Genomic DNA, 14,256 nt, shown 5'->3' on the forward strand with positions numbered 1-14,256 from the left:
AAACCGTCCCCGGATCGTCGACGGAACCCAATTCGCCATTCTGCCCACTCTTGGTCAACCTTTCCTTGAGTAACGGATGGCGGGTTAACGGTGTAAACTGACGAGCGAGCCCTCCTTATCCAGCTCTCGTTAGCAATCGACATATGGCCAGACAAAGGCCCAGTTCTCACCGCCAGGACCCTCTTGAGGACTCTTCCGCTCAGCCATCCTCCGCTGGACCTTCCGCCACTGCCGCTAGGTACATACCACATCTACTTTCCCTATATTCCCCGGGTTTATTCCCTGTGGTTCTTCGGTGTCTGGCATGATCCATGGTCACTGCCCCCTTTTTCGTGATAACCCATCAAGAACCTATCCTCCACGAGCCTGCCCAAAGGCCTCGGTAGACGAGAGCTCTGCCTACTAGCTGTATACTCGGCTGAGAATATCACTCGAACATCTCGGTCTTTGAGTCGGGTGGGAATGCCCTTATCATACTGCCAGCTGTTGTTCTGTTTCCATCTTTCTCTCGCTCTTACGCCATTTTGCACCTCTACCCCCACTATATCCTGGAAGTGAACCCTTTCTCATGTCCTCCAGAATCACTCGCTCAGCCGCGAGAGTAGCTGCAGACTCTCACCCGTCTACCGGCCCTGGTCCCTCCCCTACGAACGCGGCCGCTGGTTCGGCTCCAACTCGGAAGCGAAAGGCCCCCGCGCGACGTGATCGATCGGTAGACGCCCCGGAACAGTCGAACCCGTCGTCCCCTCCCCAAAAGGCTAAACGACAGCGACGCGCAGCTTCTCCCCGAGCGGCGGCGCCACCTGCTACCACTCGTCGTGGTACCCGTAATCGTCCAGCTATGTCCCAACCTGGGTAAGACCGTGTCTGCATACAAGGAGTTAAGAGCCGGGGCTGATTGATTATTATCCCTAGTCCATCACATCCCGCGGAGGATTCCTCAAGGAGTCAGGCCTCCCCTCCGGCGTCTAGGCGGAAATCCAGCAGAAGTGGAAAGGTGTCTCAAGGTAAGAATTGAACGCGGGGTGGCGCCTGCGCGGATGGGTTGAACTGACCTCTTGTCTCAGATAATGCCTCAGCAGCACAATCTTCGCCTCTTCGGCAAAAAAAGCGCCCTTCCAGAACCAGCCCCGATGCGATCATGAAGGAGGCGGAAGAGGAATTGGAGGAACCGGAACCGGAGCGAAGCGAAGAACGGGATTCTTCTCCTCCGAGCGAAAGCCATGAGGGTACAAACCCTTCGGGCCTCGATGATGATGACGACGAGGATGACGGGGACCTTTTCCAGAACAGTCTGTTTGGAGGATCGCGGAGTCCCTTGGGACTTCAAAGCACCCTCCGTGCTCTGAGCGGCATGATGTCGGGCATGTCTTCGCGCTTGCGAGATATTCTGTGCAATCTGAGAATGAAGGATGACCCGTCCATCCAGCTGATTGCTCTGCAGGAGCTCTCTGACCTACTACTTGTATCAAATGAGGATAATCTTTCCGGCCAGTTCTCCCCAGATCCGTATGTAAAGGAGTTGGTCGCCTTGATGCAGCCAAGCGATTTTGGTGAAGAGAACCCAGAGATTATGCTTCTTGCGTGTCGCTGCTTGGCCAATCTAATGGAGGCTCTGCGAGGTTCCGTGGCCAACGTGGTCTACGGGGGGGCTGTTCCAGTCCTGTGCCAGAAGCTACTGGACATCCAATTTATTGATCTGGCCGAGCAAGCTCTCAGCGTAAGTTATTTCCCCGTTTCCGCCCTGGTGTGCCAACTAACCGGCCATTGCAGACTTTGGCGAAGATATCAGTGGACTTTCCGGCCTCTATTGTGCGTGAGGGCGGCTTAACAGCCTGTTTGACCTACCTTGACTTCTTCCCGACTAGCACGCAGCGTACGGCCGTGACAACGGCTGCTAACTGTTGTCGCAATCTTCCCCATGACTCGTTTCCAGTCGTTAGAGACGTTATGCCAACTCTTCTCAATGTTCTCGCTAGCAATGATCCCAAAGTTGTTGAACAGGGCTGTCTATGTGTCTCCCGAATTGTCGAGAGCTTCAAGCACAAGCCAGACAAGCTAGAAGAACTGATCGAGCCTGCAATGCTAAAGGCTGTGCTTCGGCTGCTCTTGCCCGGAACTACCAATCTTATTGGCCCGCACATTCATACGCAATTCCTCCGTGTACTTGCCATCACATCCAAAGATAGCCCGAGACTCTCCGTGGAACTGCTGAAGATGGACGTGGTTGATACTCTTTACCAGATTCTGACCGGGGTTTCACCGCCGGCAAATCTCGATGACACAGCCGTCAAGATGGATAGTGTTCTCGTCATGCAGGCGTTGATCCATCGCCCCCGGGAGCAGGTTTTCGAAACGCTCAACGTTATCTGTGAGCTGTTACCGGGCGCCACTAGCCGGCATCTTCCTCAAGCGGACGGGTTGCTTGGCTTCCCCATTGAGGGTGATGCTGCACGCGAGCCAAAATCCCCCAAGGCGAAGGAATCCGCGGAGAAACGACGCTCATTACTCCTGGGCTGCAAGGTGGAATTGAAGCGCTTTGCCATGATCTTGCTACCGACCTTGACCGATGCCTATTCAAGCACCGTTAATCTAGAAGTGCGCCAGAAGGTGCTGACAGCTCAGCTCAAGATGCTGCACAATCTAGATGCTAGCCTAGTCGAGGATGCACTGCGCACAGTTCCCTATGCCTCTTTTCTGGCTGCTATCCTCTCCCAAAAGGACCATCCGTCTCTAGTATCTTCTGCGCTACGTTGCGCAGAAATCCTATTCCAGCGTCTGGAACATGTTTACCGGCATCAGTTCCATCGTGAAGGTGTCATTTCGGAGATTTTCAAGCTTGCCGAGGCACCACTATCTACTGACAAGCAGGGCAAACCAACAGGCGATCCCTCACCCGCTCCAGATACCTCTGTAGAAGCGAAACCAGCTGGTAGCGCAGAAGACGATGGCGGCGACGATGGCGAAGGAGCAGATGATTATGACGAGCAAGATGACGACGACAACGATGATATGTCCGAGTCGGGAAGTTCCTCATCATTCTCCGGTCACGTACTCTCCACTAGAATCGAGAATGCCATGAGGGATCTTGTAACCCGCGATGCCCGGGGCTTCGCGGAACTGTATGAGTCGAGCCAAGGCAAAGACATGCGGGACAAGGCTTTGGAAACACTGAACGAACTGAAAACCATTGCAGCAGACATCGAGGCGTTCTATGCAGGCGATGGCGAAGAAGATGGCCTTTCGCTTTTCAAGAAACTTGCGGCGTATTTCGATGGCGACGCATTGGAGAGTATCACCAGCTCCGAACTTCTGAACTCGGGGATCATCAAGGTGCTACTCGATGTTTTTGGAGATTTCCAAGGTAACTGCCCTTTCGGTCCCATCCACGGTCAATCACTCATTCGCTCTTTAGCTGCATCCATGCGCGAGGCTCGTGCTGCTTTTCTACAAGCGTTCATGGGATCTACCATCTCCGAAAAGGCACAGAGTCAAAGTACGGCAACTACGCCGTTCAGTGTTCTGATTCACAAGCTGCAGGATCTGCTCAGCAGGACTGAGCATTTTGAAGTCTCTACCGTCAGTCATAATTCGTTGGAGAACACAAGAAGCAATGCCGCTTATATGCTGGGGAAACAACTCCGGCTGAAGCTGGTGGCAGATGAAGGTTCAGATATTCCTCGCACATACCGGAACATCATGGTTTCTATTCATGCTATCGCGACCTTCAAAGCCTTGGATGACTTCCTCCACCCTAGAATTAGTCTTTCAGATCGGCCGAGACCATCTCGCACCCGGGACACGATTCTGTCTCAAGTTGCTAATGCAGCACGTCTCCGGGATCAGCTGGCCGGCGGCGAGTTCCCTGGCAGTGATGCTGCTTCCCTGCCTCGATCATCGACAACTTCCGGCAGACCCCCCCGTCCAGGGGAGGCAGGCCCGGATGCTAATGAGTCACCGGCTGAGGGACGTGATCACGGCTCCAGGTCCAGACGGTCTGGTCGGCAACAAGGCACAGGCGGAAACGAGCACGAGGGTGAGCCCCTTGAATGCGCCGATGAACGGCAAATGAGCGATGACGAGGACCCGGAGGACGACGGCGAGGACGAAGAACTGAACGCCATTGTCGATGACCTGGAAGATGATCTCTCTGACGATAATGTCCATGACCCGACGGCCGTCAACATGGAGGTAGCATCTTCAGGCAAGGTCACGGCCCGGAAAGAAGACGGTACTCGCGTGGCTACCCCCTCGCAGTCGACGTCAGCGTCCAAGTCGTCCGCTTCTGCTTCCGGTTCCGCGTTAAACCCATCTGGAGGCAGTTCCCTGGCAATGGCTGGTCGTCCATTCTCTTCCTATGCCGCCGCTATGGCCTCGATTCCGTCTGACTGGCATATTGAGTTCAGCGTAGACAACGAAACGGTCACGAATGAGACGACCATTTACCGCGCTGTCCACCATAACCGTCAACCTGCTGACCCTAGCGCAAGGAATGTTTGGTCGTCTGTTCATACAGTCAAGTTTAGGAGAGCCCCGGGGCCCCCACCTCCGGAGCCTTCCACGCTCACGCAGGGCACATCCGGATCTGTTGAGAATAACGACGGCAACGATATGCCTCCGTCGCTCAGTCAAGACCAAACTACCGCATCAATTCTGCAGTTGCTCCGTGTCTTACACGAGATGAACTCCACTCTTGATGACATCCTTGCGGAGACCAAAGAGCTGGTCGCCCTTAAACCGGAGCCCTTGGCCCAGTTCATCAACACCAAATTGACTGCCAAGCTCAACCGACAGCTGGAAGAGCCACTCATCGTGGCCAGCAGCTGCCTTCCTAGCTGGAGCGAAGATCTCGCCCGCTTCTTCCCTTTCCTCTTCCCCTTTGAGACACGCCACCTGTTCCTCCAGTCGACTGCATTTGGCTACTCGCGCGCGATGATGAGATGGCACAACTCTCAAAACGGAGATGACAGTCGCAATGACCACCGGCGTGATGATCGGCCGATTCTCGGACGACTCCAGCGGCAGAAGGTGCGAATCTCCAGAAGTCGCATCCTCGATTCAGCTATGAAGGTGATGGAGTTGTATGGCTCTTCGCCTAGTGTGTTGGAGGTCGAGTATTTTGAAGAAGTAGGCACAGGCCTGGGCCCCACTCTGGAGTTCTACTCGACCGTATCGAAGGAGTTTTCGAAAAAGAAACTCAAGATCTGGCGAGAAAATGACTGCATCAATGGGGACGAGTATGCCTTTGGCAAGCGAGGTCTGTTCCCTGCTCCGATTAGTGAGGAGCAAGCCGCCTCGGAATCTGGAAAGAAACACCTTCAACTATTCAAGGTCCTGGGCAAGTTTGTTGCTCGGTCGATGATAGACTCCCGGATCATTGACATCTCCTTCAACCCGGCCTTCTTCCGAATCGCCAACAGCTCGTCTTCTGTTGCCCCCTCACTTGGCACTGTGAAGGCGGTGGATCAGGATTTGGCCAATTCACTGCTTTTGTTGAAGGCGTTTGCCAACGCGAAGAAGGCGGTGGACGACAACAGGACACTGTCGAAAGCCCAGAAGAGCCAAGCCCTACAGCAAATCGAAGTGGGCGGGATCACGGTCGAGGACCTGAGTCTGGACTTTACACTGCCCGGATATCCGGCCATCGAGTTAATCAAGAACGGTTCCAACATCCCGGTAACGATCGAGAATGTTGACTTGTACGTCGATCAGGTCGTTGATATGACCTTGGGCAGTGGCGTGCAGCGGCAGGTCGAGGCTTTCCGAGCTGGGTTCTCACAGGTGTTTCCATATTCCGCTCTTCGGACATTCACCCCCAACGAACTTGTCATGCTATTTGGTAGGGCTGAGGAGGACTGGACCATTGAGAGTAAGTCCTTCATCCCTGTATTCACATCTTGGATTTGCTAACAATGGCCGCTAGCACTGATGGATTCAATCAAGGCCGATCACGGCTTCAACATGGACAGCCGCAGTGTGCGCAACCTGCTGCAGACGATGAGTGAATTGAGCGCCCAACAACGGCGGGACTTTTTGCAATTCGTTACTGGCAGTCCGAAACTCCCGATAGGCGGTTAGTATCCCGAATTGGCTGTCTGTGACTATACTAATGGATTACTTCAATGCAGGCTTCAAGAGTCTCACTCCCATCTTCACTGTAGTCTGCCGCCCCAGCGAGCCGCCGTATACGCCGGATGATTACCTGCCCAGTGTCATGACTTGCGTCAACTACTTGAAGCTTCCGGACTACAGCAGCCTGGATGTACTGCGCGAACGGCTATCGGTTGCCATCAAGGAAGGGCAGGGGGCGTTCCACCTGTCATGACCTTGGATTATATCTGTTTATCAGATCGCCTAAAACGAAAAGGAGAGCGAAAGCAGCGCCAGTGGGGCGCCGGTACGATAACAAACTGCATACCCTTATCGCTGTGATGGCGGGGTTAGTTTAATCTGGGGACTTGTGTTTTGGTGGGATTCTGCATTCGGGCCGCATGTCTTATTCTGTGCCTCGAGGGGGCGTCAGGGAGGGGGTTTGTTTATTGATTCATTTAGATAGAAATGCCACACGTACCCGGGGCCAGTGAGTCTATTATTCTGCTGATGTATCGATCTGTTGATTACATAGGTCTATTGTCTATCAAAATGAGGGTATTATGCATCACGCTTCGTCCAGCCACTTTCCAGCCACTTTCCACCCCGTTTTTAACCTCGATACAGCGGCACCATGGACTAACCATCAACCAGTCAGCTTACCACAAACATAGAACTAGAGACAAAATCACTCACCTCAGCGAACTTCGGCTCCACAAACAACGCCCTCGCCTCAGCAACCACCACCTCCTCCTGCTGCTGCCCCTCCTTCCCCTTCCCCCCATTCACCTCCGGCATAACCCTAATCTCACCCTCCACCCACGCCTTCCTCCCCTCCACCTTCACCGTCTCCGCCCTCAACACATACACCCGATCCGGAACCGCCGGCTTCCGAAAATCCACGTTCAAATTCGCCGTCATCCCCAATCCACTCGGAAACGAATCCGACACGCACCTCGCGAACGTCTCATCCAGCATCACAGACAATAGTCCACCGTGCACGTACCCAGGGTGTCCGCACAGCCGAGGCCCAATGTGAAACAACGAGAGGATTTTGGCCCGCTGGCTATATTGATCTTTCGTGACGGAGGTGAACATATACGCCGGCACAGACACTTTGTTTGATCCGGACAATGTCCCCGCCACGAAGTGGTTGGGACGTAGGGAGGCGTTCATGGTTAGGTGCGGGCGGGATTCCTTATATTTGGGGTTTTGGCGGAGGCGGAGGAAGAGAGGGTGCGTTGTTATTAGGTGGTCGGGGGTGAGGTGCGGAGGGGGAGGGGGGTGGTGGTGATGTTGGTAGGTGGTGGTTGAGGAGGGGGTTTCGATGGCGGAGGCGGAGGTTGCGGTTGCGGCTTGGATGGTGCGGATGGGGGGGTTGTTGGTGTGCGTGTGGGTGGTGGGGAGGAGGAGAAGGGATTGTGGGCGTTTGGTGGTGAGGGGGAGGGCTCGGGGGAGGAGGCGTGGGAGGGACATTTTGGTTGGTTTTGGTGGGTTTGGTGTTGTGGTTGGAATTGAAGTTGAAGTTCAACTTGGGAGTCAATGGTTAGTGCACATCGATGGAGTATTGAATGAATCACTCTGTGAGTGTATGTGTATGTGTATGTGTATGTGTATGTGTATTGTGGAATTGATTGTACTTGTGAGGATTAGGAAGGGTATAACTCACATCTATATAGCAAACCGACTCGTCAAGTCTTCTAGAAGACCGGATTGAGGTGAGAAAAAACGCAATGCGAAGTCTATCTATCGCAGACCGGGAAAAAAAGATGAAAAACCCTGGCCTATCCGGGCGGCTGGAGCCAGGAACCACGTGGAATGGCATCAACGTGGACTTGTCGGGCCAATGGCGGGGCCAGACACCGCGCTAATACGTCTGGTGGGCAGGGATGGGCGCTCAACTTGCAGGGATCGTGGCCGGTGGGGCAGATCGGGCGTTGGGATTGGTTGAGAGGACGGACTTGCATCGGCTTTTATGTGGGATGAACTCTTACCGAGTATAGAAATACCGATGATGCATGTATGGACTGCGTTTGTGGAAGCATGGAAGGGATGACTTGCGATGTTGATCACTTACTGTCTAACGCACTTAGGTGGTTTACCAGTCGCTGTAGTTGCTAAGGGTGCAGTGGACATGGTGATAGGATGTAGTGATAGGTAGCATCGTCATGCTCGCTACTCAACAACCCCAACCCGCCAAATCACCGCATTATGACGAGATACCATGAGCTCATCATCCACAGAAAACCCCTCTCCACATGCATCCAGCTCTCTCCTCTCTAGCCACTAACCCACATCAGCAACAGGAGCAACATGAACTTGCTAATCAACCAGTTCCAACGCCTTACCACTTGGACTCGAGACACTCCCCCGCCACGCTCCAAGCCCTTTGGGAACTATCACGCCGAATGCATTGCATGCCGTCAATTCTACAGCCACGAGTCCCTTTATCGGGCTCCCTGTCCCAGCAATCACGGCTACTGCAGCACATGCCTTCAAAACTTCTTCCAATACGCCCTGTCTACCCCCCTCCTCATCCCCGTATGCTGCGGCCACGCCATCACACCCGACCACGTGAGGTTCTTTCTGGGTCGGTCCAAATATCTCAAGATTGAAGCCCAGATTTCCAAGCGTCCGGACCATGATCCCGTAAATTGTGACAGCTGCGGATGGTATTTCCCCCGATGGAAGCGATCAACCTCCGTGGCGACCTGTGACGCATGCAACAGACGGATTTGTATGACATGCAGACGTGCAGAACATCCATGGACAAATAATTGTCACAATAGAGCGGGGGTGATTCAGCGGAAGACAGGGTCTAGGCTGTGTGGGATGTGTTTCGAAGAGAGGCATGACGGCCCGTGTCCGGATGGGTCCGACAAGCTGTTTAAGTTGGCGAGCAAGAAGAAGTGGCGGAGATGTCAGGGGTGCTTGGCAATGGTGGAGAAAGTTGACGGGTGTAGGCAGGTCCAGTGAGTTGCTTGTTTCCCCCTTTTTCTTCCCCATGTTTGCTTTGTCTTTCTCCTTGGTCTTACCTTGGGCGAAGATGTGAATCTCCTGTTTGCGTAGACCGGCTGGCTGACATGTCTCGAGTTGTCGATGTGGGACAACAATATGTTATGACTGTGGGAGCCCTGAGAACCTGTGTAGATGCTAGGCTGGATGACGATTTGGGCTAGAGGCTACCGGGGAAGGTGTGCATGGCGCTGGATGGTGTTTTTGTATTTGAGTGAACCTAACCTTGGCAGTTAAGAAATTCGTAATTGGATAATCCGATGAAACCGGTTATGGTTGCTATCTCTGGCGTAGTGGAAATCCTTCATTACCCTTCATAACCCTTCATTGCTGTGGAAATGGCAGGCCTCCCATCATGGGCGTTGGAAATCCTTGCGGTGTCATATGGAAGATAGCGCCCGTCCCTATAAGAGGCCCAACCAGCAGTAAACCCCCAGACAAGACTACCTCCATGCGCGAGCTGAGAGATAAGCGAGCTGATCATCCCCCGGGGACCGTACAGAGGATCTGACTGCTTGGAATGTAACCGGCAGAAATAAGTGAGTGGGTGGCAGTCTTGGAAGTCATCTCGGGAAGACATCTCCTGTTCAGTGTGATGAACCTGTAACCATGTAACCGGCATGTTTGGCTTGTTTGGCCTGTTTGGAAGTGGCGTCCAGAGACTGACGGAAGATCAAATGGCTCAAAGAAACTTATCTTCGGTTTCTTGCATCTCGTAATTACAGTCAGCTTACACTCCGCCTACCCGTGTGATTAATGTCTCCTTGAGACCGTAAATAGCTGTGCTGAGGGATAGGGGCCGTGAGAATCTCCGTCTCGAATCTAAGGCCAATGAGCAAGTCCCCGAGCAAGCGTTCTCGGACAGTAGCGTCCGGACCTAGCAGGTAATACTACTGGGCTAAAGTGATTTACAAAGAGAAAGTCTGGTATATATAGACACGACACAAAGTATTTACATGGATCAGAATCCCAGAGGATCCACCTGGCCCAGGAACGAGTTGTTGCCCTCGCCGCGCAACAACGCCTGGATATCCACTCGTCCCGAGGTGATGTACCGCTCGCTCACGCCGACGTTCACGCGCTGAGAGAGAAGGTGTTTCAATTCCGCGCGCATACCAGCCATTTCGTTCTTCGAGACTTCGCTGGCTTTGCGTTGCTTATCTTGACGGCCGCGGCCACGACCACGACCACGACCCTGGGCGCTGTCGAACTCGTCGCTGTCGTATTCCACGCCGAGGTCCTCGGCTGCTGTCCGGAGCCAGTTGTCCTCTGCGGAGACCTTCTCCTTGGCGATGTTGGAGTCAGCGATCTTGGCGGCTAGGTCGACACGCTGGCGGACCCGAGCGACGACCCGACGGTCCAGTTCTAGTGATTCGAGAGGCAGTTTCTTTCCGTTAGCCATGTTGGCGTGCACCTTCGCGGCTAGGCGGACCACTCCGACCATTTCCTCGGGGGCGCAGATGATAACACTCTTTCCTGAAGCACCGGCACGGGCGGTACGTCCAGAACGGTGGACGTAGGTGTCGGCTGTGCGGGGGGCGTGGTAGTGGATGACAAAGTCGATGCCCTTGATATCGAGACCACGGGCGGCGACGTCGGTGGCGACGAGGATGCTGCTGGGGTCAGATGTGGGCGAGGAAAATCGCTCGACTGAGCGCAGACGAGCTTTTTGGGCCATAGACGAGTGGAGTGCCAGAGCGGGAAGTTGGAGGTTCTGGAGAAACTGGGTGAGACGGCGGACGGCGGAGATGGAGTTGGTGAAGACGAGCGTTCGGTGTTTGGGGTGGTAGAGTAGAAGAGTGTAGAGATAAAGATCCTGGATATCACGTTAGCCGGTGATTGCGTGCTATACATGGTCTAAACGCACCTTCTCCATGGCTGCACACTCGGCAATACCCTCCTTGAGCCCTTCAGCCATCTGAGAGACCGGGTTCACGTCAATGAACTTGGGCTTCTCCTCGCGGAAGTTGAGCTTCTGGAGGAGATATTCCATTGATTCCTTGTTGTTCATGATGTCGCCTCCAGCCCAACGTGCCTTTCCGGCAAGCTTCTGCTGCAGGTCACGATGGAAGGTGGCAGAGAAGACCAAAGTCTGCCTCTCAGATCGGGGATCGGACTCTTCCTCGGCTTCGCTATCCTCATCGCCAAAGTTTCCTTGCTCGACGCGATCGAGAGCACCAAGAATCTCTTCAGCTTCTTTAAAGTGGCCCTCACTCAAAAGTCTGTCCGCTTCATCGATAACGAGGAACTTAATTTCCCGCATCTTGCGAATCAAACCCTGACCGCTGCTAAGCACCTCCCATACTCGACCGGGGGTACCGATGACGATGTCAGCCCCAGTAAGCACTCTCTGCTGTTTTTGCACAGACAAACCACCAGTCAAGAGTGCGATGCGGGCACTGGCGCCAGGGGTGTTGGTGGAAAGGTCGCCAATATGTTTAGCCAACTGATGTGCCAGCTCTCGAGTGGGGGAGAGAACGAGAGCAATGGGGGATTTGTCCTTCTTCTCCTTCTCCTTGCCACTGCGCAAGTCCTTCCGTCTTTGTTCAAGGTAGTGTTCGAGAATGGGGATGCCGAAAGCCAATGTCTTTCCGGAACCCGTCGACGCTTTGCCAACGACGTCGTGGCCATCGAGAATCTGGGGTATACAAGACTTCTGAACGAGCGTGGGCGTAGTGAACTTCATCTTCGACAGACCGGTGAGGATTTCAGGAGACAGGCCAAGCGACTCCCAGGCAGAAATATCCACGCCGTCGTCGTCCTCTTCATCCTCAAGAGCTGCGAACGAAAGTCCAGCCTTGATGCTATCGTCTTGCTGGTTTGGTGTGGCCTTTTGTTTCACTTCCTTTTTAGCCTTCTTCTGTTCCTTCGGTCTCTTTGTATCCTTCTTGGCCTTCTTGTTCTCCTTCACCTTGGTCTCGCCGGCCTCTTCGTCCTTCTTCTCTTCCTTCGGGGAAGATTTTTTTTGCTCAGTCGTCTCGTTGTCGCTGAAACCGGACCATTCATCTTCATCAACCTTGGATTTTTCTTCCTCCGGTTCCTTCTTCTTCAGAATTGATTTCTTCGGTTTACCAGTTGCCGCCTAGATCGCCAATTAGCTTTTCGCCAATAACTCAACTTTACCAACCAATACCTTGAACCGGACGCCTTCACTTCCACCCGACTTGATAATGTCGACTCCATCAATCTCCTCCAATCCAAAGAAACCTCCCGCATCCTCAAGACGATCAGGTAGCGCGACCTCCTTCCAGTTGAGATCATTGACGGTGACGATGCCGTCCCAATCGCTGTCCTCGGTCGCGGCGGCGGCGTCCTTCTTCCTCTTCTTCGACTGCAGGCCTGCGCCTTTGGGATCACGCTGTCTCTTCTGACCCATGATTGTAGATTTATGCCCCGACAAGATACCAAGGCTCAAGATGCGAGGAGAAGGCAAGTGATGCCGCCAGCGCGAAGAAAGGAAGAAAAAAAAGCGGCAGAAAAGCGCCGCCCTGAGGTTTAATCTTATCGCCGCCCCACGAGAAAATCCGCGAAATTCCCCTGGACCAGCCCAGCATCGTCAATCCCCTCAATCCACCCCACCGCCACCATGGGTAAATCCTCCAAAGACAAGCGCGATGCCTACTACCGCCTGGCCAAAGAACAGAACTGGCGCGCCCGGTCCGCCTTCAAACTGATCCAAATCGACGAGCAATTCGATCTATTCGAGCACGAGAACCCGGAGAAAGTGACCCGCGTCGTCGATCTCTGCGCCGCCCCGGGCAGTTGGAGTCAAGTGCTGAGTCGCGTGCTCATCAAGGGCGAGAGTTTCGGTCGACGCGCCTGGGTCGAGAAGAAGCGCAAGGAACGGGAAGCCCTCGAACGAGTCCAGAATGGCGGCGATACCACCCCCGCTGCCAACGAAGACACCGACATGGCCGAGCTGAAGCCCCGAAAGAACGTCAAGATCGTCTCCATCGATCTCCAACCCATGGCACCCCTTGAAGGCATCACCACCCTCAAAGCAGACATCACCCATCCCTCCACCATCCCTCTTCTCCTGCGCGCCCTGGACCCAGAAGCCTACGACTCCACCACCTCGTCCTCTCCCTCCGCAGTCCGACCCCCCCACCCCGTCGACCTGGTGATCTCCGACGGCGCCCCAGACGTAACCGGTCTCCACGATCTCGACATCTACATCCAATCCCAACTGCTCTATTCCGCCTTGAACCTCGCCATGGGCGTCCTCCGCCCCGGCGGCAAGTTCGTCGCCAAGATCTTCCGCGGCCGGGACGTCGATCTCCTGTACGCGCAACTCCGGACCGTGTTCGAGAAAGTCAGCGTCGCGAAGCCCCGAAGCAGTCGCGCCAGTAGTCTGGAAGCGTTCGTCGTGTGCGAGGGCTTCATCCCGCCCTCCATCCACGCCGGGACGGACGCACTGAAGAACCCCGTCTTCGGCGGCGTGGCTGTCCCGGCGCCCGTTTCAACAGACGGCAACGTCGCAGTTGAGGTTCGTGAGGGAAATGATGAGGCAGAGCCCATCAAGGTGACGCATCTCGCTCCGGCAGCGACAACCCTGGCTTCGGAATCCACCCAGCTCCAGGCGAATCTACTCCACGCCGACTCCTTGGCCTCCGTGACGCCTGTTCCCTTGGCCTATAAGCCGCTATCGGAGAAATTCGCCGTCGAGAACAGGTGGATCCCGCGATTCATTGCCTGCGGTGACCTCTCGGCGTGGGATTCCGATGCGTCGTACACGCTGCCCCCGGATCATGTCAGTTTGGATCCGGTTCAGCCGCCGACTGCGCCGCCGTATCGGCGGGCGTTGGAGCTGAGGAAGGAGAAGGGTGGTGCGTATGGAAAGACGAAGTTGGGTAGTATGGGGCGTGCGTGAGAGAGGTGACTTTTGCTGTGTTTCTGAGTATTGGCGTATAAAGATATCTTCTTGTTTATACTACTTATGGTTACGAATATTTGTTTCGGTTTGGCGGGAAAAGTTGGATGTGCTTAGAGTTGGCTGCTAGATGGGAAGGGGTACGGATCTAAGACAAATAGAGCAGATACCCATAGATTTACGATGGATGATGATACGAGAGACTAAAGCTATGGTGTTGAAAGCCAGTGGAGAAGTATCAACCAAGTTCAATATGTGCAGGTCTATGGTAGTTGATCAGG

The 14,256-nt window shown here is 54.3% G+C and overlaps 5 protein-coding genes across 5 annotated transcripts; 2 read left to right on the plus strand and 3 right to left on the minus strand.

Moving 5' to 3' along the window:
- The first annotated feature begins 952 nt into the window (after positions 1 to 952).
- On the plus strand, positions 953 to 6,118 carry BO94DRAFT_113351 (HECT-type E3 ubiquitin transferase UFD4). Its single transcript, XM_025605521.1, has 3 exons — positions 953 to 1,720; positions 1,774 to 5,869; positions 5,924 to 6,118. Exons 1-3 carry the CDS (start codon positions 1,142 to 1,144, stop codon positions 6,076 to 6,078), a joined length of 4,830 nt encoding a protein of 1,609 aa, XP_025466193.1. The 5' UTR covers positions 953 to 1,141; the 3' UTR covers positions 6,079 to 6,118.
- Positions 6,119 to 6,744: 626 nt separating this feature from the next.
- Positions 6,745 to 7,566, minus strand: BO94DRAFT_468607 (PaaI family thioesterase; the record flags this gene model as incomplete). Its single annotated transcript, XM_025608259.1, has 1 exon — positions 6,745 to 7,566. The coding sequence occupies one exon, from the start codon at positions 7,564 to 7,566 to the stop codon at positions 6,745 to 6,747; it is 822 nt and encodes a 273-aa protein (XP_025466194.1).
- Positions 7,567 to 9,412: 1,846 nt separating this feature from the next.
- Positions 9,413 to 9,727, minus strand: BO94DRAFT_598978 (uncharacterized protein; the record flags this gene model as incomplete). The annotated part of the gene is made up of 1 exon (XM_025616294.1): positions 9,413 to 9,727. One exon carries the CDS (start codon positions 9,725 to 9,727, stop codon positions 9,413 to 9,415), a length of 315 nt encoding a protein of 104 aa, XP_025466195.1.
- A 299-nt stretch (positions 9,728 to 10,026) lies between these two features.
- On the minus strand, positions 10,027 to 12,544 carry mak5 (ATP-dependent RNA helicase MAK5). Its single transcript, XM_025615119.1, has 3 exons — positions 12,239 to 12,544; positions 10,973 to 12,187; positions 10,027 to 10,921 (listed from the first exon to the last, which is right to left on the minus strand). Exons 1-3 carry the CDS (start codon positions 12,479 to 12,481, stop codon positions 10,067 to 10,069), a joined length of 2,313 nt encoding a protein of 770 aa, XP_025466196.1. The 5' UTR covers positions 12,482 to 12,544; the 3' UTR covers positions 10,027 to 10,066.
- A 115-nt stretch (positions 12,545 to 12,659) lies between these two features.
- Positions 12,660 to 14,236, plus strand: BO94DRAFT_536415 (tRNA methyltransferase TRM7). Its single transcript, XM_025612013.1, has one exon. The coding sequence runs from the start codon at positions 12,692 to 12,694 to the stop codon at positions 13,973 to 13,975; it is 1,284 nt and encodes a 427-aa protein (XP_025466197.1). The 5' UTR covers positions 12,660 to 12,691; the 3' UTR covers positions 13,976 to 14,236.
- The last annotated feature ends 20 nt before the right edge of the window (positions 14,237 to 14,256 follow it).

This window comes from Aspergillus sclerotioniger (assembly GCF_003184525.1).
Source record: "Aspergillus sclerotioniger CBS 115572 chromosome Unknown BO94scaffold_18, whole genome shotgun sequence".
NCBI lineage: Eukaryota > Fungi > Ascomycota > Eurotiomycetes > Eurotiales > Aspergillaceae > Aspergillus > Aspergillus sclerotioniger.